The 25,343-nt window shown below is 42.6% G+C and overlaps 1 protein-coding gene and 1 pseudogene across 5 annotated transcripts in view; one reads left to right on the top strand and one right to left on the bottom strand.

The window, feature by feature from the left end:
• The first annotated feature begins 1,440 nt into the window (after window positions 1-1,440).
• Fmnl3 (formin like 3) overlaps window positions 1,441-25,343 on the top strand; it is a 58,170-nt gene continuing 34,267 nt past the window's right edge. For 4 of the 5 annotated variants that reach the window (XM_020169454.2, XM_074083301.1, XM_020169452.2 and 1 more), the window contains exon 1: window positions 1,442-1,836. In XM_020169454.2, coding sequence (XP_020025043.1) covers window positions 1,711-1,836 — 126 coding nt within the window. In that variant the 5' untranslated portion in view covers window positions 1,442-1,710. Of the gene's footprint in view, window positions 1,837-25,343 lie in introns of all 5 variants that reach the window. The other variant, XM_074083300.1, reaches the window with a different exon arrangement.
• On the bottom strand, window positions 18,285-19,424 carry LOC109690226 (outer mitochondrial transmembrane helix translocase pseudogene; annotated as a pseudogene).

The following is a 25,343-nucleotide window of genomic DNA, read 5'->3' as shown; positions in this document are numbered from 1 at the left end:
TTAATACCAGTCACTAATGCCATATATTTTACTTAATTAGGTTATTATCTGTCTCTCTTCCTACACAGAATGTAAATTCCAAGAGGACAAAATGTATGACTTTTTTTCACAGATGTCTCTAATGCCTATAATAGTGGCTGACATATAAGTTTTTCAATAAATAATTGTTAAATGAGTGAGTAAAATGTTTAGTTGATAACTGGTCATGGTTAGAACCAAGTTCTCAGAATTCAAGTCATTGAATTCTGTCACGATCCAGGTGTGGTGGTACATACCTGCAATCCCAGCTACTCAGGAGGAGGAGATTGGGAGGATAGCGATTTGAGGCCAGTTTGGACAAAAAGTTAGCGAGATCGCATCTGTTTCAATAAGCTGGGCATGGTGCTATGTCCTTGTAACCCCAACTATGTAGGAGGCATAGATAGGAAAATCGCAGTTCAAGGCTAATCCAGGCAAAACGCTGAGCCCTTATAAAAAAAAAACCTAAAATCCGATGTATAACGAATATATCCGAAGAAAGGAGAAGGAAGAGGAGGAGGAGGAGGAGGAGGAGCAGTTATTTGTCTCCTCTACATTGGTTTTATTCTCAGGCAGGCTTGAGGTGTGATGTGTAGTGGCAAGATGCTGTAGATTCCCATTTTAACGATTCAGCAGGCCAAGTAAGAGTGCTTCTTTCCTGAACGTTCCTGTACAAGCCTTGAAAATGAGTCTTACAGTCTGGGTTTGGGTCAAGTTGACAATCTTTAAAACTGTGCAAGCCTGGGTAATTGGGCCTCCTGGAATGGGGGTGAGTACAGCTCCACTATTGTCTACATTGTACAAGACACTGAGACCTGGAGAAGAGATAGCTTACCCAAAGCCCCAGGTGCATCAAAGATGGAATTAACCTAGGTTTGCCCAACTCCTTCTGCGAGCCACACCAGAAAAAGATATTAGGTCACGTAATCTTTTAACCACACTTTCAAGCGTGTATTTTTATCTCCGTTCTGCAGAGGCTCGGAGAGGTGATGTGACTTCGCTAGGGTCACATACAGAGAGAGCCCTCACGATTACTCCTCTCTTCTTCTGAGTGTCCTCATGTTTCCACTTCTCTAGTAACGAGCTTTGTACCCTGTGCCCTACACTTGACTTAATTGTATACATTTGCGTTGGCCCTGCAGGAACCAACATGATTGGGTGCCCACCGCCAGAGTGCGCTCGGCGCCAGGCGCGAAGCCGCAGTGGGCGGGAGGCACTGTGATTGGCAGGTGCAGCCATCAATCCGGCGCGGCAGGGGCGGGGCGGGCCGCCCAGGAGGCTCGTAGGCGGGGGGCGGGGCCTGCATGAATGGGGCGCGCGGCTCGCGGGCTGCAGTCGGCGCTCGCTCGCGCGGAAGCTTAAGTCCCGGCGGGGAGTTGCGGGGAGGAAGCGAGGTGGGGGGGAAGGGAAAGAGCGCGGGGGGCGGGGAGGGACAGCGCCGGGGCGGCGCGCCGAGAGCGGCGAGGCAGCGGTAGTGAGCCAGAGCCGGCCGCTGTCGTCCCGACGTTTCGGTGCCGCTGTCCGCTGTGCCGCCTCCTCAGGACACTGAGGAGCCCCTGGTGCCCGCGAAGGGGCAAGAGGAGTCGGGACTGGGGAGCCGGCGCTGAGGGAGGAGTCGGGTCGGAATCGCCGAGCCGAAGGCCCCCGGGCGTGGAGGTGGGGGGCTGAGGCCCCCAAGGGGGCCCCACCGCGATGGGCAACCTGGAGAGTGCCGAGGGAGGACCGGGCGAGCCGCCCTCAGTCTCCCTGCTGCTGCCACCCGGCAAGATGCCGATGCCCGAGCCTTGTGAACTGGAGGAGAGGTTCGCCCTGGTTCTGGTGAGAACTGAGCCCAGCCCCTTCCCTCTCCCACGGCCCCCCGGGTCCCGACGCCCCGGGTGGGACTTTGTGCCGGGCCTCGTTCCGCCCACCCCTTCAGCCAGGGCCCGAACAGACCCCGGCCTGCGGTGCCTTCCCGGGGATCCCCGAGCGGCCGCTGGCCGCCCGGGACAGCCCCGTCGGGAACCTAGGGGACAACGCCTGAACCGCTGGGCACTTAGGAGGAAGGTGGGGGGGGAAGTCCCCAGCCCCGGTCCACCCGAGAACCCAGACTTCTCCTCGGCTCACTTCTCGCTTCCCCGTCGGTCTCCCCGGGCCGAGAATTCTATTCCTGAGACTCTCGCCGATGGGGCGAATTCAGAAACGCGCCCCGTATCCTAAAGTCGGGCTTCTCTCTCCTCTCAGTTAACATGGAGGCTTCCTAGGGAGTGAGTGGGTCCCGCGCCCAGCCCTGACCAGATGTTTGGGGGAAGCGGGAGAACGGGGAGGGAGCTGGCAGCTCTTGAAGAGGGTGGAATAAAGGGTTGATGCCATTCTACTTATTTTCAGAACAGCCTGCAGGCATCCTAAGTTACAGCGAGTGGATTTGCCTAAAAGGCTGAACATGTGTATAAAGCCATTTCACTTGGGTATTTTTTTTTCCAATTGAAACAATACACAAACCATCTCGCCTCCTTCCCCCCTACCTTTCATGTTAAGCCCTAGTGACTGGTTTGTGTTCATTTGCCTGTACTTCTTTGTAGTTTTTTCTGTAGGTTCCAAAATGGTCTTTATGGGTGGGTTTTTAGAGCTGACTTTGAAATTCTCCTTTGGTGTGAAGATTGGTCATTGATGGCAGGAGCTCTGTGAATAGAGAGGTTATGAGCTAGTATCACTGGGATGGAGCTGGAGCATATGTTGAAGCTAAACATGAAGTTTTGGAGAGAGAAAGTGAACATTTACTAACAGATAAATCTTTGAGAGACTTGGAAATAGTTCTCTGTTCCCCAAAGAACTCTCTTAAGAGGTAGCAATAATTCTGGCATTGCTGTTGGTATGGCCTGAAGGGCTGACTTTGCCTTTGCCTGTGAGGAGGGATAAGTTGTAGACTTAGCAGCCTTATTGGATTTCATCTGCCTTGGAAGAGGGAGATTAGATCTGTTGGCAGCAGTGGAGCTGTCTAGAGATCCTGGCCTCTCCCATGGTGAAGAGCCTTACATCAGTCCCCTGGCACCAGAGTCTACTCAGAGCGGGTCCACAACGTTCCAAGGAGATGTTCCAATGGGAAGCTGTGTCACTGGCACCTCTCTGCCTGCCAGCTCATGCTGAGGGCTGAAGGGATCTGGGCCACACATCCTGTGGCCCTCTGCATTTCCCCCAGCCTCCTCAGGGGGATGGGGTGAGTCAGTGATTACTAATGTGCTGTGACCATCTCAGGCTGAGGAGAGACTAGGACTTCATGCCCTTGAGAACAAGAGCTCAACTGTTGGGGGAAAGAGTAGGAGGGAATCTGCACTCCAGTGGGGATGTGAAAACTCCAGTTAGCTATAGAAGTTAGAGAGAAAGGGATGGTTGGAGTTGGATTAGGGGGGAGGCTACCTCAGGTAGGCTTTTGTGGGAACTCAGAACCAGAGTCCATTATGTCCTCATTGGAGCTTGGTTAGCCCGTTTGTTAGCTAGAAAATTTATGAATTAAAATTCATAAAATGCACTCGGTGTCTTGGTTGCTAACCAGAGCACCCAGAGAGTTCAGGTCATGCAGAAGACTGGACCACCCACTTGCATTCTTTACTTCTGTATAAAGTTTTGATTTGTTTTCTCGTGGCTTTTGTTTTGGTCTTGTTCCTGTGTGCCTGAACTGCTGCTGATAGAAGGTTGGAACAGGCAGGCCAGGGCTAGTTAGCTGTCTTAGGAGAGGAGGGGATTTAACCTTAATTTTCTAACAGAAAAATCATGCTTTTTGGGGATTTGCATTCTTAAAGATGTCTCTGCTGCTCCTGAAAGATGCCTCTCCCCTCCCCCCAACTGGGGATTAAACTCAGGGCTTTGCCCTTGCAAGGCAAGAGCTCTGTCAGATGAGCCATACTCCCAGTTCGGAAAGATACTTTGGAATTAGTACCCACTGTGAATTAGATGTTTGACCCAGGCACAGACTCAGGTATGTTTCTTGAACAGTCAGAAGTACAGTGCAGTAGAAAAAGCAAGGACTGTGTCTTAGCAAGATGTTTTAACCTCTGAGACTAGATTTTGTCATCTGTAAAATGGGCTAATAATTATTACTGTCTTGGTGGGATTGTGAGAATTAGATGTATTAAAGAACTTGGCATACAGTGGGTACTCAGTATAGTAGCTTCTTTTCTTGATGTGAACTAGACAAGTGCTCCTTTCTTACCTTTTTTTCTTTCCCTGTTTGCCAGCTTCACTGTAATTGGTTAGGTTTATGAAAAGGTTATTTGGGGAGTTTGAGGTGATACACTAGTGTCCTGGTTAAGCATATGGACGTTATTTAAAGTCAGAGTGAGTTCAAATACTGTCTCCTCCACAGCCTCTTAATTAGAAAAGTGCTTGCCTTTAAGAAGTTACTACTTAATCCTTTCGAGTTACAGTTTCCTCTTATAAATAGAGATAATAATCACATTTGCCAGATGTTGTTGTATGGATTTAATGAAATTAAAAGTCAGATATTTAGCAGAATCTGGCATCTACTGTATGTTCAGTAAATGGTAACTTTGAAGTTTGTATCTCAACAGTGATTCAGATCTGAGAGCACTTGTATTCCCAAAAAGGGGTTTTAGGTTCAGAGGTCTGATAAAGGCAGATACCCCATGCTGTATATCCAGTCTCAGGATACACCTGCTGTTGTCAGAGGGAGGGCTTCCCCAGCCCCAGTATCTATGGAAACCCCCCACTGAAAGTACCCTGACTGGGGAAGTTGTATCAGTGCTGAGTCAATACCACAGGCTCCTGGCTTTCTGGTACTGTCACATGATTTGATCCACAGCCTGTCAGCAGAGGTTGGAGAGCTTGGTGTCTGAGGTGATTTGTTCAGGACATTGATCCCAAGATTCCTAATCCAACCTAGTGCTTTAAACCAGGGCTTTCTTATGTGCTGCAAATGGGCCACTGACATGCTGGGATACTGATCCCCTTATTCCATGTGGTAGCAAAGGTCCCTGATTGGCCCCCTCTGGTATTCCCTGATGTGAAGAAGGTGGTAAAGGTGCTGCATTACACTGCTTTGGGGGGTCCTTCCTATTAAGTATTAAGAAATTTGAAGTTGGGGGTAATTATTGGAGTTCTACTTTATTAGTACTAGAATGAGAGCCAGTCTCCCAACTAGATTACATCCCAAACTCAGTTGCTCAAGAAGTTTGTATGCTGACCAATGCTAAACTTTCTTTAGGTACAGAAGGGAGGCAGAGGACTCTAAAGACTTCGAAAGGGTAACTGTCTGCCTTTGGTGTGTTTGCATCGATTTTTTTCTCTTTGTTGATTTGTGTAGACTCAACACTGTAAAAGTTCTGATGCCAGAAAAAGCCCTGGCTCAGGAGGGTGTTGTCATGCATGAGGGTGGGGGTTAAGTGACAGGGCTGTCCCTGTTACAGCTCCTCCTCACATTTCCCTGGTGATGACTGAGGACTCAGGCTTTGCCATAGCATAGCAGCTTAGCTGACCTGGGTGCTAGCTGTGTCACAGGCTTTGAGGGGCCTTCTTTGACACAGAAAGGGGCTGGGAAAAACTTGGATTAAATATCAGTTTCCAGATCGCTAAGGTGGAATGTTTTTCCCCAGCACTGGGAATTGTGGTGAATTATTTCAGGCTGGAATAGAACTTGGGGGAGGGGAAGAACCCTTGATAGCAGCTGGTCAGAGGAACTTCCTTTTTGTTCAGATATTCCACTGAGAAGACCCTAGATCACAGAAAGGAGCCTCATTCCTTTGACCTTCCTCATAATCTAGGCTCAGTCTGGGGAAGGTATATGTAGGGAAGGAATGGAGTAGGCTCTTTTCATTTGGGAATGTTATCATCTAGACAGAAATTTGGCTTTTCTTTTTCTTTTCTCTCTCTCTTTGTCTTAAAGTAATACCCATTCACTAAAGAAAATACAGGCCAGTTCACAAAGAAGAGATTGAAGATTTAAATAGAAGAAAAACAGTAACATTTTCTCTAGTTTCTTTACCAAATGCAGCCACAATATGTTTTATATTCTCTGCATAGCTTTGTACAATGTTGCAACATTCAATGTATATATAATTTTATAAACTTTTTTTGCTTTTTTTATTTTTCATTAGATTACTCAGATTAGTAATTATAAATATTTTAAAGTTAATGTACCATTGCTTGTTCAACCATACCCCTATTGTTGGACACTAGGTTGTTTGCTTCTGTTTGCCATCGTAAACAATACTACGATGAACATCTTGGTATACAAAGTCTTTTTCTCTTTCTTTTCCCCTTTTATCGTTTTTACATCTACTTGCATATGTATACATTATACACCTCCCCCTCCCCCCTTACAAAGTCTTTTTGACATTTAATTTTCTTTAGTATGGAAACCTAAAATTGAGGGCTGGGGGTATTGCTCAAGTGGTAGAATGCTTGCTTAACAAGCTCAAGGCCATGAGTTTAAACCTTAGTATTGTCAAAAAGGAAAAAAAAATAATCTAACATTGAACTTGCTAGACTGTAGAATATAAATTATTTTTAAGGTTCTGAATACACATTTCCAAATGGCTTTTTTTTTTTGAATAGTGAAAGTGATAATAAATTTTATTAGGGAAGGTCTATACACTTTTGGTAGACTAAAAGCATGTTGCCTCTAGAGTGAGAACAAAGCTACCCCAAATGATCTTTTAAGAAGAATAATGTAAGCTGGGCACTGGTGGCTCATGCCTGTAATCCTAGCTACTTAGGAGCAGAGATCAAGAGGATCACAATTTGAAACCAGCTGGGGCAAATAGTTCGAGAGACCCTATCTCAAAAAACTCTTTACATAAAAAATGTCTGGTGGAGTGGCCCTAAGTTCAAACCCCAGCACCCCCTCCCCAAATAAAAAATGCATATGAGTGTTCTCAAAGAGCAGGAAAAGGATTGAGACTGTTTTTTTTCCTCCTGATTATGAAAATAATATCTTTTAAGCAGTTTTGGAAATTGCTATAAGTTATAAAGAAGAAAATTAAATCATCTGTAAACTCACCATCTACTGGTAACATTTTGATATACTTACGTATTATATATTTTAACAATTAAGATCATATCCTGCATGTTTTATAAACTGAGTTTTTCTTTACAATTTTAAGCATTTTCTTATTTGTCTACATGTCCTTTAGTATTATGACTTTATGACTACATAGTACTCCATAATACAATATTTTATTACTGCATTACCTTGCATTTTTTTATCTTTTTTTTTTTTTTTTTTTACTTGGCAGTACTGGGGTTTGGTTTGAACTCAGAACTTTGTGCTTGCTAGGCAGGTGCTATATCCTTTTTGCTCTGATTATTTTGGAGATAGGGGTCCATGTTTTGCCCAGACTGGCCTAGACCGTGATCCTCTCATTTTATTCTGCCCACCATCACTGGAATGACAGGTTTGTGTCACCACACCGACCTTTTTCCATTGAGATGAGGTCTTGCAAAATTTTTCACCTGGGCTAGCTTCAAACATTGATCCTCCCAATCTCAGCCTAGTATTATGGGTGTGAGCCACTGTGACTATCTATTTTTCTGTTTGTTTGTTATTTTGCTATTATAAATGTCATTGCATTGAATATCCTGTGCAAAAATATTTTTCCATCTCTGATTATTGTCTTAGATTAATTTGTAGAAGTAGAATTGTTGGGTCAAAGGGTATATGCTTTTTAAAGGTCTTTGAGACATATACCTTCTAAAAAAGTTGTATCAGTTACCTTTTCCACTGACAGTAAATTCTCCCACTTTCCCTCCCTGTCCCTCCTTTTCCCTCTCTCCTTTCTCCTTTTTCTCCTCCCCTTCTCCCCCTCTCTCATCTCTTCTCTCTTCAGTGCTGGGGATCAAACAGGGCCAATTTGATTAATAAGAAGTGGTATTTTGTAAGTTGGGCCTGGTGGTACATGCCTGTAATTGCAGCACTCAAGAGGCTGAGGCAGGAGGATCAGGAGTTCAAGGCTAGCCTGGGCTACATAGTCAGTTCTAGGCCAACAATCCTGTTTCATAAAACCAAGAAAGAAAGGAAGAAAGGGAGAGAGGGAGGGAGGGAAGGAAGGAAGGAAGGAAGGAAGGAAGGAAGGAAATTTTCTTTTACTTTGCATTTTTCTGAATATTTCATTGTAAATTTTTTGGACATTTTTTGTTTGTGTCCTTTATTTTCTGTTGGGGATTTATTATATCCATATGTCCATATAATAACCCTGTATGTTTTTTACACTTTAACATTATGAAATATTTAACATTACAAAATATATTAGCATAAATAATTACTATGCAAAAATAAAATACTAAAATAAGCACCAGTATGTCCACTGTGGAGTTCTTGAGATTGCTTCCTGCCTCTTACATTCTTCCGGTTACCTTATCTGGAATGAAAAAGCCCTTTGGCTCAGGACTTGTTAGGTCTGTGTTCTGCAGCTGGGACAGTCCGGGTGGCAAGTCACACTAATGCTTCATAACTCTGTCCCTGGGGAAACAATTGCTACATCTGGTGAGAACAGGAACTGTTGGTGTTGGAAATAACTAATCTTCAGTGAAGTGAAAAAAGAAGTCAAGGTGGAGAGGAAATGAGACCACAGATCCTCCTCTGCCCCTGAGTTTGCCTGGAAAGGCTGGGTAGAGTCAGGGCCCTGATTCTGTGTTGAAGACCCAAGTGTCCGCCCCAGAGCTGGCTGTAGTAAACCCAGGGGACAACAGCACTGCCTGCCTAAAGTCAGTGTGTTATCTGGTCTGATAGGCTAGTTACCCCCATCCTAGGGAAACATTTTTCCCAAGTTTGAGCTGAGCTGCAGCAGGGCCAGGGAAAGGCCAGGGGTTCAATCCAGTTCGGAAATGACTTTAGTGATGGGGAAGGATCTTTCTCTTTGAAGATAAGAGAGGGTGCTGTCATCACACGGCCTCCTCCTTTCCAGCTCTTCACTTCAGGACTCTTTTGACTAGCAGCAGATAAGAACTGAGGGTTTTAGGGTTGTCATCCGTGAGGTAGAGGAAGGGATTCCAGAAAAGAGCCCAGCTTGGCAGTTAGAGCTCCTAAATTGCCATTTCCAGTCTCTCTTGCCCCTTTTAGCAAAGCTAAATCATTTTGTTTTCATTCCACATGGGAGAGTGAGTTCCCTAAGAAAGATGTGGAGGCTTAAACTGCTTCTCAGTCCTGGAGATACTCTTGTTATCTTTTCTTTCCACTCTCTTTTCTTCTCTTTTTCACAATCCTCCTCTTTCCAGGCTCATTTTCTCTCCCTTTCCTCCCCCCCTCCCCCCACCTCCTTTCCTTCTCTGCTCCCTCTCCTTCCCTTCCATCCCCACCTTTCCAAGTTCTCGCCAGGAGAGGACCTGGCGAGGGATCTTTTTTTTTTGCGGGGGTGGCAGGGTCTCTCATACCCTCACTTTACTAATCTGCATACTCTTCTCAGTTTTAAAGTACTGTTGAAGTTGTTGAAAGGTGTTTTAAATAACGTTCAGAACCATGAAGTCCAGTTATTTACATGGTAGATTTTGCCAGTAGTGAAAGGGCTTAGGCTATTGTATACAAGTGGTGGTTCAGTTATTGTCCTCCTCCCCTATCTCTTTAATGACCTTCATCTGGGGTGATGGCCAGGGCTGGGATTGCAATCCTGTAGTCTTGCTGGTAGGTCCCTAATTTGCAGTAACAGGGAGGTATGCACTTTTCCTCCCACACTTGCTCATATCTGCTTAAATCCAGAATGCAGAATATAATATCCTTCTCCAGTTACCCATCCCCTCTCTTAAGTAAGAGCTGGGTGTGAGCCTAGGGTTTGGGTATTTTAAGAGATGATTATTCTGTTTTAAGGACTATTTACAGTTTAGAGCAGAGTTTGTGCTGTTTTTACCAGCTTCCTTGCAGGGAGTTGACGAGTCAAGCCAGTCACTAGATTGTCCCAGAGTTTCCCATGAAACCATTAAAAAAAAATCTGTTCTGGAAGGAAGTAGCTGGTTAGAGATTTGCTGGTTCAGACTTGATTTTGAAAGAAAAACTATTGGTTTTGGATTCAGACTTAGGTTCTGATCCAGTTTTGTAGTCTGTTTTTTGCCATGGGCAAATCCTATAACTTTTCTTAGCCCCTTTCATTCTTTATGACATGGGTGAGGATAAGAGCTACTCCACAGCTTGAGGTAGACAACACAGTGAAAATACTCTTGCAATCTATAAAGGTTCTACAAATAAAGCATTTTTGTGTGTGTGTGTATATATATATATATATATATATATATGTATATAATCTCCCAGTCCACCACTTCTGTTCCTATAAGTAGTTTTTAACTGAAGAGTATTGTCCTAGGAAGGAGCTTGGGGAATGAGTAAGGATGTTTTAGTTATCACATTGTTGGCTGAACATGGTGCCTAAGGGTCAGGGATGTTAAACATTGTACAGTATTGAGGTCCAGTCCTACACAATGAAGAAGAATCCAGATGGATATGGTGGCCCACACCTGTAATTCCAGTACTTGGGAGCTGAGGCAGAACAATCTCCAGTTTGAGGTCAATGTGGGCTATGTGAATTCAAGGCAAGACCAGCCTGGGCTACAAGAGGAGTAAAAGTGAAGGTAGAACATGAGTATAAAACCAGAGGTGTATGTGTGTGGGGGGAACCATCAGGAGGAGGGAGGTTGAAAGAAGAGAGTGTGGGGGGGATTGAATGTGATTGAAGTACTTCATATGCATGTATGAAAATAGAAAAATGAAACCAATTAAAATTTAAAAAGGGGAGATAACAGTAATAGAGGGGGTTGATTTTGATCAAAGTACATTATATGCATATATGGAAATATTATAAACCCCTTTGTAGAATTAATATATACTAATAAAAAAGAGGAAAAAAGTGAAGGCAGAGCCATAATTTGTGGGCTTTCCCATTTCCTATTACACCTCAGGAAAGAGGTAGACCTCTTTATTACCTCCACCTGTAGAGCTAGTGCTTGACTCCTATTCTGTGCGCTACTCTAAAACTCATCAAAGCAGTTTGGGATATATGTGCTAATTCCTCCCTCCCTGCCCTAAAGTCAATGTTAAAGTTTTTGTAAGCTGGGAATATGTTTGCAAGATCTTTTGACAGTGGTTCTGTATCTTTTGGATAACAAATCCCTTTGAAAATCTGATCAAACTTGCTGTTTCCCCTGATGCATATGTGCACACAGACAGTATTTTGAGAAACTTTGTGCCCATTCTTGGATCTGCTTGAGAAGTCCTGGCTTCCAGCCTGGAAGAGTGGGAAGGGACAGAGGGTGAGGAAAATCCTGCAAGAGTTTGTAGATGCTAATAGTGCTCTGGGTCTGTTTTAGAAAGGAACCTCCAGTGTAGATAAAACAATGCCTCTGTTAGTAGTTTCAACAAAGAGAGCTTGTTGAAACTTGGCTGGTTCCCACTCAGTAGGAGATACTCAGGTCCCTTGACACTTTGATTAAGAACTTTGGTGGTGGGGTCTGTCCCTTTGAGCTAGGGTCCTAGCCTTCAACTTCTGAGAACATTCAGCTAGGGATAATAGAATATGTTTTGACAAGTCCTGGAGAACCAGTGGCCTCTTGCAGTCTGGGCCAAAGGTTAGATCAGCTCCAATATTTGGAGATATTACCTGTCCAAACCAGTGACCCTCCACTGCAGGCTTAAGGTTCTCCAGAAATGTCCATAAAATTGGTTTCTCAGGATGTTCCTGAGATGACTGGGAAAATTCATGTCTATAGCAGTTAATTCTATATTTAAATCTTCATGTTTTCTGCTTTGCCAAAAAACAAACATACAATAAATTGTGCCTTCTTTCAACTACTCAGAATATTTTAAACTAAATTTTTTAAATTAAAAATCAGATCTTCGGAGACTTGGGCCATGGCTCAAGTGGTAGAGCACCTGCCTAACAAGTGCAAGGCCCTGAGTTCAAACCCCAGTATTGCCAACAAAACCAAACAAAAACCCAGCATGGTGTGGGCTGGTGGAGTGGCTCAAGTAGTAGAGCACTTGCTTAGCAAGTGTGAGGCCCTGAATTTAAATACCAGTATCGCCAAAAAAAAAAAGTTATTTCAAGACAATACCAACTTGTTCTTCTCTGGGGAAGTGCTTCATCTCCTCCTTTTAGGAATGGCTCAGTTTCTAGTCCCCACAAGATGCCTGGATTGAACTTGTAGAGGTTATTAATATTTGTTGTATATATGCTGTGTGCTTTTACATGTTTGATTTCATTTAACTTGACAACAACTCTGTGAGGCAGCTATTTCACTTCTGTTTTACAAGTGATGAAACTAAGACTCAGAGGGCTTAACTAACTAGTGAACATTGTCTTGGCTTAAGTGTCAGGCCTTAAGAAAATATTTTTTGGTTAGATTTTTTTGCTCATGCCAAAAGGATGGTTAGAAAAACAGCTTCTAAGAGATGTTTAATCTTTGATTTTTAAAAATGTATAGATTTCAATTTATAGAGAATTTCTGTAAAGATGCAAATAAAACAGATAGCTATGGTTATCTCTGGGATGCAAGTAGGGAACAATTAAAGGGTATGCTTTTTATACTACTCACCTGGGCAAAATTTTAAAGACAATGTCTAGGTTATTAATGGTAGAGTAACTTGGAGCAGACATTTTAGAAGGCATTTTATAGGGTCTATCAATTTAAAATGTGTATACCCTTTAATTCAGCCATCTCATAGTCTAAGAAATGCTTCTACAAAGCTGTTTACATATGTGCACAGGAAGGTGTATGTCACTGATGTTCAATACTACATTGTTTAACAGTAAAAAATTGGGAACAACTTAATTCTCCTATTTACTTAGCTATTCAAGGCAAATTCTTGCAGTTATCCTTAATTTTTTCTTCTACTTTCTCCACAACCAATCTGTAAGTAAGTCTGCTGATTACATCTCCAAAAATATCTCCCCTCCACCAATTCCCTTCTCTTTGTTGCCAGTATTGCTTGTGTTATATCCAATCAACCATGTTCTGCTATTATCCCTCTCCTTCCTCTATCCAGTCACCACATAGCAGCCAAATTTAAAACATAGCACCATTCCCCTGTTTAAAAATTTTTAATGGAGTCTTTTGTACTTAAAAAAAAAAAAAAAGAAAAATAGAAGCAAATCTTGATATTGACACTTAAGACTTTGTCATTTGGCTCCTGCTGACCTCTTCAATCTTATTTGCCCCCCTGTTTGCAAAAAGCTCCACATTAGCCTTCTTTCATTCAGTACAAGTTCCTTTCTACCTTGGAGCCATGGCATGGACAGTCAGTTTCTTTTCCTAGAGTGCCCTTTATCCAGATCTTCGAATGGTTCATTCTGGTTTATAACTTAAGGTCTCAGTTTTTTAAAATGCCATCTCTCAGAGGTCTCTCCCACTTAGTATTCTCTATCCTAGCATACTGTTCTTTCCTTTGTATTATTTTCATTTTGAAATTATTTAGTTGAGTACTTGTGTATTTTCTATCTCCCCTGACTGTTAACTCCATGAGGGTGGGGACAGTTTGTTTACTTATCACTGTACATTTATTACGGTAGGCCCTAATAAATGGCTGATAGGAATCTCCAAGATGTGTGTATGCATGCAAAAATAATATTCTAAAAGTCAGTTAAAAGGAGACTTTGCTAATACATTAATCCTTTATAAAACCACATGTTTATATATAAATGTATAAAGAAAAGACTTGGAAGAATCAACACCAAACTGTGGTGACCTGTGAAGAGGAATGAGTAGGGTTGGAGCTGAATGGTGATACATTCTCTATGAGCATTCAAGTAGGTTGGACTTTTTTTTTTTTTTTTTTTTAATAATATATGCTTGTGTATTCTGTTAAGGGAAAAGGAGAACTAAACATGGGGTGGGACAGACTTGGCTTCTTCTCTCTTTTACTCTGCACTGAGCCAAAAAGAGAGAGAGAGAGAGAGAAAGAGAAGAGAACAACAGTGGAGACAGCAGCTAGCCCCAGCCCTGTGCAGAGCTTGGCACTAGTTTTTACAATAGAAAAAAATCCTAAGAGATGCTTTTCTGTCCCGAGGCTGTATTACAGATTCTTTAGTGTAGGCATGATCCTGGTCCTCCATACACAAGCAGATTGTGTATTTTTAGCTTCTTTTATTTCCAGGCCAATAAAAGCCTTACCTCCAGCCTTGGTAGAATCACAGCATTGACACTGGCAAAAGGAAAGCCTACGCTCTGGAGTTCACCTAAGCTTCTTAGCATCAGCTCAACAGCCCTAACCCCCCACGCCCCATAGCAGTCATTTTCTCTAGATTCTTATCTCTTAGGAATAAGGTTAGCTAATAATTTTAATTGCTAACATTTATTGAATGGTAATGGTATGCCAGACATCATGCAAAGCACTTACACACATTATTTTATTTAATCACTACAACTCTGAGGCAGTTTTTGTTTTGTTTTTGGTAGTGCTAGGGACCCAGGGGCTCACACATATGAGGAACATACCACTGAGCTACATCCCCAGCTTGACACACTTATTATTGCCATTTTATAGATGGGGAAACTGAGATTGAGAGAGGAAAAATAGTTCACCAAGGGTTATGTAGTTAGTAGGTATTCAGGATTTGAATCCAAGCAGCCTGACTCCAAAGCCAGAGTAACTTTGACTTAATCTAGACTCTTTGACTACAATCTCCTCTTTCTAAAGTTGGCTACCCCTTGGCATCAGTACTGCTTTGGAGAGGACTGCGTAGATTATGGCAGAATATGGGGGAAGTTCACCAGGGCAAGTCCTTTGCTAAGAGGTGTAGTGGAAAGATTTGGACTTTGCAGTTGGCCAGATGTAGTTTGGAATCCCAGCTATCCAACTAGGACACTTATTCAACAGTTTTTTTTTTTTATTTACCATATATCAGCAATACCACTGAGTATATAGTGGTGGGAAAAAAAACCAATAATATCTCTGCCTTTATTGAGTTTGGAGGCAAAGACATATTAAGCAAATGAAGATTTAATTACAAGATAGGATATGTCCTTGGGAGACAAAAGAACAGAAGAGAGCATAACAAAGCCTTCATTTAGGTTGGGAAATCTAAGGTCTACTCTAAATGTTCATTTTCCTTCCTTTTCGTGATGTAGTAAAGAAATATGCCTTAGAGGCCTGCTCTGTTCAATAGCACTTTCCTGAGTGTTTTGTAGTATACCAAAGAAATACAAGATAATGTTATCAGAGTCAGAGAGACAAAATAAGTACTTAGAACTGTATTTTGATCTTGAGAATCAAAATAAGTAGGTTATCCATGAGGTTTCTATATGCCATAGTTACTCTGTCCAAAACAAGGAGTACTGTTCACCTAGCCCAGTTACATGTTTCTGTGAAAACAAAGTGAGCTCTTGAGGTGACTGGGTACCACACAGCTATAAACCCAGAGGGATTGGAGAAATGGAGAGGATCGGCCTGATACAGGATCATGAATCAGGCAGTGCTCTAAGTCAGGCCTTGAAGGTGAGCAGGATAGATCAGGAGAGAGAAGGTTGCTCCAGGCCAGAGCAGGATGGGAAGGTATTAAAGAGGAATAATTAACCAACTGTATGATCAGCACCAGAAGCCTGCCTGCTGGAATGGAGGAGCCTAGTTACAGAGAAGTAAGCTTGAAAAATGACACATGGTCAGTCTGCCTTTATCCAAAGGTTTCCTGATGTTAAAAAAGGCTGTGGAGGCCTTGTTTGATTTGGGAATAGAGATTAGCTAGTAGGTGGTACCAGGCCATTTATGAGTTTGCTCATTAAAAGTTAGATGATTGAAATATATGAGAAATGTTTAATCCTCAGAGTTAAAGGATCAGAGTAATTCAACTAGCTTGAGAATCAGAATAATTTAAGTAAAACTGGATAGAAAATGGTCCCACGTTACCCTTGAACTATAGGAATTCCAAATGTAGAAGCTTCCGTTTGTACTCACAAAGTTTTGAGCTAATTTTTTCCTTTGCTAAATTGATCTTTCCTTCCTTTAGAATAAAATGTTTTGTATTAAATAATTTGCATTATTAACCATGCCTTGTTAGGTGCTCAATAAATACATCCCATTGAATCATAACAGTGACCAAAGTTACTTTCTGCCTCCTGTTGTTTTTTGTATATACTGTATTTTAGGGAGAAATAGCACCCTCTCCCAGCTAATCACCCAGGCTAGATACTTGGCTTTTGCTCCATCTCTTACTTTCTCTCCATTTGTACTACCACTGCTGTAGTTGCTCCTCAGCTCTTGCCTAGTCTGTTGTAATCTATTTTTTGGAGGGGAGTGTCTCTTTGCTCCAATCTATTTTTTTTGGGGAAGGGTACCAGGGCTTGAACTCAGGGTCTACACTTTGAGCCACTCTACCAGCCCTTTTTGTGTTAGGTATTTTCAAGATAGGGTCTCATGAACTATTTGCCTGGGCTGGCTTTGAACTGTGATCCTCCTGATCTCTGCCTTCTGAGTAGCTAGGATTACAGATGTGAGCCACTGGTGTCCGGCTTTTCGCTCCAGTTTTATAGGATGTAACCTTGCCTTATCATCCATCATCACAGTCATATGCAGAGATCTGGGGGAAGGGTTTTCTAGAAAGAAACAACAACCTGTGCAGAGCCTTGGAGAAGGGAAAAAAACTTACACATTCAGGGAACTAAAGGACAGATTGGTTGGTGAGGATACTGAAGAGAGTTCTGAGAAGGCATAAAAGGTAAACAGGGCCCAGATCACATGTGACCTTCCTAGCCTTGAGAAGGAGTGTGGAAATTAGTTGTGTGTATGGGGGAAAGGGAAGTTTTAGGCTTGGTAATGTTGAGTTCACTGGCTGCTGTGGAGAATCCTGGAATCTTTCTCCCTCTGGTCAGCAGCCTGTCTGAGTGGAGGCCAGACTTCTAGATAAGCTCTACCAGCAGGGTGATGGTGCCCTTTGCCTTTTCAGGTTTGACTGGTGCTCAACCCTCACCCCTGTCCCCAGGCCAAAAAGGGTAGTCAGTGCCTCTGCTAGGCTGGCACCAGTGTTTGGCGTGCCTACTGGTGGCCTGAGCCTATAATTTGGTGGGTTGGCTGGTTACAAAAATAAAAAGTGTGACCTATAACTAAAGCTGAGTGGATTCAGTGAAGAGGGAGCTTTTTAATTTGCAGAGGTCTTGGGCGTACTTTAGCTGAAAGAGAAACGGGTCTCCTCTCCAGGCACAGTTCCATGTTTTGTTTAGTACCTGCTGTGGGGCAAGTGGGGGTTTGTGGGCCTGGGGATGAGATGTAAGGAAGGAACTTTAGTAGGAAAGTATTTGGAGGGGCCATTAGGGTGCAACAGTAGGTTTGATAGGGCTTCCTGAGAAATAAGCATTATTTAGTCTTCTCATAATCATCCTACTAGGATAGGAATAGTTTTAAAAAGTTTTATTGAATGATCATTTAGAAATTGTTGAGCATTTATACTGTATTTTAGACATTAGGAATACCACAGCGAATAAAAGAAACAAAGACACTGACCTTATTGATTGAATTCACATTGTTGGAGAGAACAATGATCAAATATACAAGTATATAATATAATGTTAAGTTGTGATCAGTGCCCCATAGGAAAAGGAGGTAAGATAAGGGGATAAAGAGTGATTAGGTGTTATTTTAAGTAAGATGGTCAGACAATTTCTTGTGTTGAGGTGTAAAAGAAAGAATAATGAAAGGGCCACTTTTCGGTGGTACAAAGATTTGAACTCAGGGCCTTGTGCTTGCTAGGAAGGCACTCTGTCACACCCCCAACCCAAAAAACCACTTACTATGAACCCTGGATCCCTGTCCCTGAGTTTGTCTCCAGGAAGGATCTCCCTGTGGAAGCACAGCCATCCTGGGTGGGGCTTCTCTGGGAGCCTAGCTTGGTTCCTAGCTTCAGGTAGGCCATGGTCAGAGCCCATGTGTTCCTTCCTGACTCCAGATGTCAGAATTGTGTGTGGGACTAGCAGGGTGTTGATTAACTGTAATAGATGTTTGTCTTTGGGAGCTCCCCAAGCCTGATTTTCTCAAGATTTCCTGAAGTCATTGTGTTCTAGGCCAGAGGAGCAGTATGAAGCTGGACACAGAGCTGCCTGTGTCTAGGTGCTCATTGAGGCCTTTTGCAAGACCCTTGGGTTTCAGTGGATTTGGATTTGAATCCTGATGATGCTGTTTATTAGTTCTGTGATCATGGACCAATTCTTAACTTCCTTGAACATCACTTTCTTTATCTGTCTAATCGGTATAATAGTACTTACCTTCTAGGGATTTTTGTGAGTGTTAAATGACATATGTAAAGGATCCAGGGCAGAGTCTGGAATAGCCGGTACGCAATAAATGTTTTTTTTTTTTTTTAACTGAACTGTACGAATGATCTTTACTCTTAATCTAAACAAACATGAGTTAGAACATTCTGAAATGCTGCATTCTTTGATTTCTTCATCTTTTCAATTGCCTGATGAAGGTCCTGCTGCTGCACAGGCCGAATTTCATCTTCATCATGACTTTATTCTGATGTAGAATTAACATATTCCCTGACACAGAAGAGGGCAGCATCTTCACACATCTCTTTGAGATCACTTCCTAAAAAGCTATCAGTTTCCTGGGCAACTTCTAGCAGGTCTACATGTCTATCCACGTTTTCATTTTTCAAGATGAACTTCAGTATTGCTTCTCTTTGTTTTAGAGCAGGCTGGTTGATATGAAATCTTGTAGGCATTCTTCTCATTATAGCAGAGTCGAGGTCTGGAGGGGGATTAGTGGCTCCCATCACTATGACCTGGCAGCTGTGATCAGTATCCACTCCATCCCAGAGACTCATAAACTGAGCTTTCATCATGGCAGTAGCTTCATGGTTGGAACTTGGAACAGTTCTGTAGAAAAGTCTATTTCATCTATAAAGATGATAGAAGGCTGGAGCTTTATGGCTAGGGAGAAAACAGCAGCAGCCAATTTCTGTGACTCCCCATACTACTTACCAGTCAGTGTTGAGGGCTGGAGGTTAATAAATTGACAGCCTGCTCCTTTGGCTGTAGCCTTGGCAATCAGTGTTTTGCCACAGCCTGGAGGCCCATAGAGAAGAACACCTTTTGGTGGCTGCAGAAGCCTGGAATTCTCAAACGAATGCTTCTTTTTGATTGGAAAGATGACTTTGTCTTTTAGATCTGTAATGACATCATCTAAACCAGTTATATCACTCCAGGTAACATGCATGTTAAGAGGGTCTACTAGATGAGCAGCAATACTCATTTCATATTCTGAAAGCTTCACATTTTTCATTCCAGTTTGCTTCATTAGTTTTTCTGCCTGTTTCTGAGCTTCTCCTTTCTGCTTTCTAGTTGGATCAATTGCATCTACCATTCATTTGATGGTAAAGTATGTTACTACACCAAATATTGTCAAATGGAAAATTAAACTGACAACTTCATTCTGACTCAAGGGACAAGAAAAGGCTTCAGCATGTACCATCTTGATTGTTAACCCCGAGGCAGAAAGAGCAGTAGCAGGAACCTCAGTCGGCCTCGCATAGGAAGCTCAATAACTGTTAAGTAGAAGTATTCTAAGGGCAGCTGGGCATAGTGGCTCATGCCTGTAATTGTAGCTACTTGGGAGGATCATGGTTTGAGGCCAGCCTGTGCAAAAAGTTATTGAGACTATCTCAACCAGTAAAAAAGGTAGGTGTGGTGCGGTGATGCACATCTGTCCTCCCAGCTACACAGGAAGTGTAAGTAGGAGGATCTTGGTCCAGGTTGGCCCTGGCATAAATATGAGACCATAAAAGAAAAATAGCTAAAGCAGAAAGGACTAGGGGCATGTCTAGTAAGCTCAAGGCCCTGAGTTCAAATGCCAGCACTCCCCCCTTAAAAAAAAAAGAATGGCATTAACTTTTTTTTTTTGTGGTACTGAGGCTTGAATTTGGGGCCTTTACTTTGAGCTACTCTATCAGTCTTGGGTTTTTTTTGTTTGTTTGTTTGTGAAGGGTTTTTCAAGGTAGGATCTTGTGAACTATTTATTTGCCCAGGCTGGCTTTGAACCTTGATCTTCCTGATCTCTGCCTCCTGAGTAGCTAGGATTATAGGCATGAGCCACCATCACCCAGCGGCATTAACTTCTTGAATCAGAGATCTGGTATTAAGGAGCCAAATAAAGATATTCAAGAAGTAGGTATTATTGTTGATAGGTAGAGATTTGGTTTCAGTAAAATTACTGAACTACACGCCACACATTTGTCACCTTGCTTTCCTACTTGATGTTGCCTAGTCATGACCTTTCCATAGGCCTAAGGTAGTCCTTAGCTCCTGTCAGCCTGCCCCTTAGCACATTTTGTCTCTGATGCATCCATGGAAGGTCCTGACTTTTGAGAGCATTCTGAACTGGGGGACTTTTATCAAGACCAGGATAGCCATCACAGGCCTGCTAAAGCCCAGACCTGTGCTCTGGGACTGTATTGAGCTCTGAATGGTAGAGCTACTGTGATGTGGGTTCATTTTGCAAATTGGTGATCACACACATGCCTCCCCTCAATGCCAGCCTTGGAGAAGTTCAGACAGTGTTTTAGAATGGATGGACCAGAGACATATCTCACTAGGAAGGAGCTTCTTTGTTTGAACCTTCTGTGTCTAGAGTTTGTTTGGGCCCTTGTCTTTGGACAGACTTCTTGTTTGTGGTTGTGATTATTTTGTTTTTACTTGCTACTCAGCAGAATCAGCATAATACAAGCAATCATTATCCTCAAGCTTTTGGCAGGCAGGATACTTGGTGAATCCTGCTTCCTCATGAAGTGATCATATCTGCAGATTATTTTTTGGTGCTTCTGGTATGAGTTCCAGATTGATAGCCCAATAGCAGCTATTAATTGCTCCATTTGGACTTTTAAAATTACTACTGGACTGGCAGAATGACTCAAGTGGTAGAGTGGCTGCTTAGCAACCATGAGGCCCTGAGTTCAAACCTCAGTACCACAAAAAAAAAAATTACTACTGGCATGGTAGGTGACTAAAGATTTAAGAATCTTTATGCATTTATGGGGCAACAGGTCCTGATGAGCTCCAAAGCACTTATCTGTCATTCCCCCAGAATATCCTTGTTAAAAGTTGTGAGTATAACTTTAGGACTTCAGGGGTAACCATCTAGAATATCAGGTGGCATTTGGCCTGTCAGTTGATTCCTTCCAAGAATTGTAAAGAAACTCTTAATACTCTTGCCTCCAGACGCTCAGGGAAAAGTCAAGATGGTGTCATAACAGCATCAGAATGCTGTTAGCTGCTTCTGATGTCTTGCAGGCTCAGAGCTCACTCTGGCCTTTTTCTGTAGCAAGGTTGGTAAAGAATCCCTTCAGTTTCCTGCAGTGCCTCTGAGGCAGTGAACTGAGAATAGTTATGGTGTCATCTTTCCTTTTTGGACACAGGGATAGGGACAAGACACCAACCGTCAACAACTCGCCAGATGCAGCCTGGTGGTTAATTCACTTAGCAAGCATTACTGAGCACTAAGATTTGTGTTAAGACTGGCATAGTGGCTCACTTCTGTAATCCCAGCTGCTCGGAGGTGGAGATTGGGAAGATCATGGTTTGAGGCCAGCCCAGGCAAAAAGTTAGCAAACCTCATCTCAACCTAATAGCTGTGTGTGATGGTACATGGCTGTAATCCTAGCTACACAAGATGCATAAGTAGAAAGATTGTGGTTCAGGTCAACCAAGTGAAAATGTAGAACCTTATCCAAAAAATAACTAAATCAGAAAGAGCTAGGGGCATGGTAGAACATCTGCCAGCAAGCAAGAGGCCTGGATTTCAGACCCCAGTATCACAAAAAAAAAAAAAAAAAAAAAAAAAAAAATTGTGTTAAGTGCCAGAGTAGTAAAGATGACTAAAAGAGTATCTGCCTCCAAGGGTTCAGGCTAGAGGAGAAGACAGACTCACTAAGCACATAATTAATAAGTAGCTGGACAAGTGCAATGGTATAGTTATACAGGAAGTATGAGGCACACAGAGAGAGGTGGGGTTTGGGGAATACTTCCTATAGGAGGAACTCTATTGGCTGAAGAGCTAATTAGGAGTTGGACAGAAGTATGTGAGAGAAAGCATTCCAGGTAGAGGGGACAGCTTGTGCAGAAGCGTCAGGATGAGACAGAGTATATTTCTGAGAATCTTCACAGATCTACTCAGTGCTGTTGAACTGTGACATGTAAGGAAAAGAGTGGTGGGAGTTGAGGCTAAAGTGGTCAGGAGAGTTTAAATGCCACACAGAAGAGAGTGTATATTGTGTTTTCCATAGAAGAGTGGCATGGTCAGACTTTGAGTTGTGGGTAGGTGAATCCCATGAATCCATGGAAGGGAAAGAATCATCATGGAGGTGAGCAGTTGGGTAGTATGTGCTGATGGGAGCCTGAACCAGGCCATTTGCCCTGTAGAGATCATGGACAGAGCCAATAAATAGTTAAAACATGAAATCTTCAAGACTTGATGTGTGAAGATGAGGGAGAAAGGAGGAATTCAGGATGATAGGCAAATTTCTAGCTTGCTAGATTAGTTAGGTGGACGTGCCATTAGCTGATGGAACCCAGGAGAAGAAATTCCTGAAAATGGAAATTGATGAGGCCAGTCTGAGACACTAGGTTGCAGAGCCTGTGGATCTGGGAAGAATGTCTGCTGGGCAGTTGGATATTTAAACTGAAGCTCAAAGAAATCTGGGATAGAAATGGATATTTGAGAGTCATCAGTGTATTGGTCAAGTAAAACTTGAGGCCTTTATATTCCTGTAGACAAGATAGCCCTTCAGCAACTGGCAGGAACAACTTCCAAGACTTACATAATGTCTCAAGGAGCAAAGCTGAAAATAGAAATTTGTGGTAGCATCATACCTCAGGTTTGCAGACTACAGATTTAACTTGAGGAAGTCAAGAGACAATCAAGGAAGTGAAGGATTTGAGGTAAGCCAGAAACATAGACAGTTGGGCAAAATCTCCAATCAATTTCTCTCTCTTCTCTCTCTCTCTGGTAGGATTGAGGTTTGAACTCAGTGCTTCGTGCTTGCAAAGCAGGCACTCTACCTCTTGAGCCACACTTCCAGTCCCAATCTCTGCACAGATAACAAAACTGTGGCCCCCAAAATTTTAGTGGAATTGTTCCTGATTACCCAGCTGCTCAAATAGCTGAGCAGCCTAGTCAGTAACTCTGTTCTCTCTCTTCCTGAATTCTGGTCTCAGCTTTAGGGTGAATTCCCTGGATGGCCATTGGTATTTCATTCTTACCTTTTGAAGGGGTGTATATGCAACTGATTTCACCTATAGAATTATTGGATTTCATAAGATGTGAAATTGTATCCTACATGTGTTAATTTGTATCAGTCAGCTATACATAGTTTAAAACACTTTGAGAATGTATTTTGTAGTAGGCATTGAAAAGCTAACTTGAGTCTGATGAAACTTCTGGGGTCATTCCAATTACCATTTATAAAGTCCCTCTTCTGTGCCAGGCACCATGGAAAGTTCTTTTCATCCATTCATCCCTTCACTTTATGGCTATAAATAAGAGGTAGATATAATTCATATTTTATAGATGGAGAAACTGAAGCTTAGAGAAGTGTGGTGACTTTCCCAGTGTCTCATAAATAGTATTCAAGGATGAGTGACCAGGATTCAAATCTGGGTCATCCCTTGATTCCAAAGTCCATCCTGTTATCTATAGCAGTTTGGAATGGTTAAAATGCTACTCAGTTGTAAGGGATTTGCCACCATATGATGTCCGAGAGGACAGTTTCCTTGTCTTTGTGCTCTACATAGTCTTCCTTTTACTCTGAGAAGCTTTGAACTTCAGGTGTCTGCATGCATACTTTGTTCAGTTGGTTTTACCTAGTCCAGCTGGACCAGGGAAGCATTGTCTCTAATCAAACTGAGCTGTCAGGCAAATTCAGTTGGATTTTCTAAGTTAGAAATGGAAATTTTTTTTTTCCTTTGTAAGGAGATGACAGAACATGGTAGAAAAGCCTCCTTGTGGAGGCTACATGTTTGGGCTTGATTCTGGGTTCTTCTACCTTCTGTGTGACTTTGAGCCAGTTGATCTCAGATTCTTAATTCCCTCACAGTTTAACAGTCATAATAGCATTTACTTCCAGTGGTTGCTGAGGGCAGTAAGTAATGTAATTTGAGAAAAGTGCCTGGCATATTAGAGTCACTCAGCAATATTTTACTCCCTCTCTCTGGCCCTGAGTGAATATGGTATTTAGGACTCCAGACATTTCAAGAAGCAAAAAAGGTTCAGAATCTCTTTAGGAGAACTTGCAAAAGACCAACTACAAGGAAGTGTTCTAGCTGGACAGTTAAATGAAATACAATAAAGTGGGGACATCTCAAAAAGTGGCATTGAGGTGTGGGTACAGTGACCTCTGTTGAGTCCTGGCCTTGACAGGGTGACAGCATTGGGAGGACAGGTTCATAAATCAAGAGCAGACTGAGGTCATTATGATTCCTCCCAAAAGAGGATAGACGTGCCAAGGCACTGAGGAAGTGCCCCATTTGAGAACTATCGAAAAAGCCAGGAGAGTTAGTGGCTTTCACCTGTAACTGTAGATACTTGAGAGGCTGAGATCAGTAGGATCTTGGTTCAAGGCCAGCCTGGGCCAAAAATTTTGCTAGACTATCTCAACAAGGGAAAAAAAAATGTTGGCCATAGTGGCACATACCTGTCACCCCAGCTATGGTGGGAAGCTTAAAATAGGAGGAGCATAGTCCAGCCCTGCCTGGGCAAAAAGTAAGACCCTATCTCAAAAATATCCAGAGCAAAAAGGGTTGGAGACATAGCTCAAGTGATAGACCACCTACTTAGCAAGTTCAAAGCCCTGAGTTCAAATCCTAGTACCACCCCATCCCTCCCCACAAAAAAAGATTTACAAAAAGCAAGGAGAGACAGAGGATTTGCCTCTCCTCAGCTGTGTGACAGATAGGTACTTGGTCTGGGCCTCAGTTTACCCTTTCATAAAATAGGAGTGATACCCCTCCCACATGTGTTTGGAAGTAGGAAAGGATTCATTAAGTTTTATGGTTAGATAATAAGCTCCTGGATTTATGATGAAACTCCTGGAAAGCCAGAGCTGGGCCCAGGCAGTGCACTGGGTGAGATGGAGTGCTGCCCCCAGATGGCTCTTGCTGTGCACTTGGGCAGCCCAGTTTCAACTAAGGTGCTTCTATGTGCCATGCATCCTTGCTTATTAACAATGTGTTGAAGGTCAAGTCAATACCTCAGAGCTTATGGTCTACTTCAGGAAATAATATAAAAAATATACAGTAAATAATTATGAGAGAGAAGTAATTTTTCTATGAAATCTTATAATTAAAGGGTTTAGTACAGCTGGGCATGGTAGCACACACCTGTAATCCCAGCACTTGGGAGGCTGAGACTAGTTTGGGGCCAGCCTGGAATACAT

The sequence above is a fragment of the Castor canadensis genome, chromosome 8 (assembly GCF_047511655.1).
Source record: "Castor canadensis chromosome 8, mCasCan1.hap1v2, whole genome shotgun sequence".
Classification (NCBI taxonomy): domain Eukaryota; kingdom Metazoa; phylum Chordata; class Mammalia; order Rodentia; family Castoridae; genus Castor; species Castor canadensis.
This window is presented reverse-complemented; position numbering and strand designations above follow the sequence as displayed.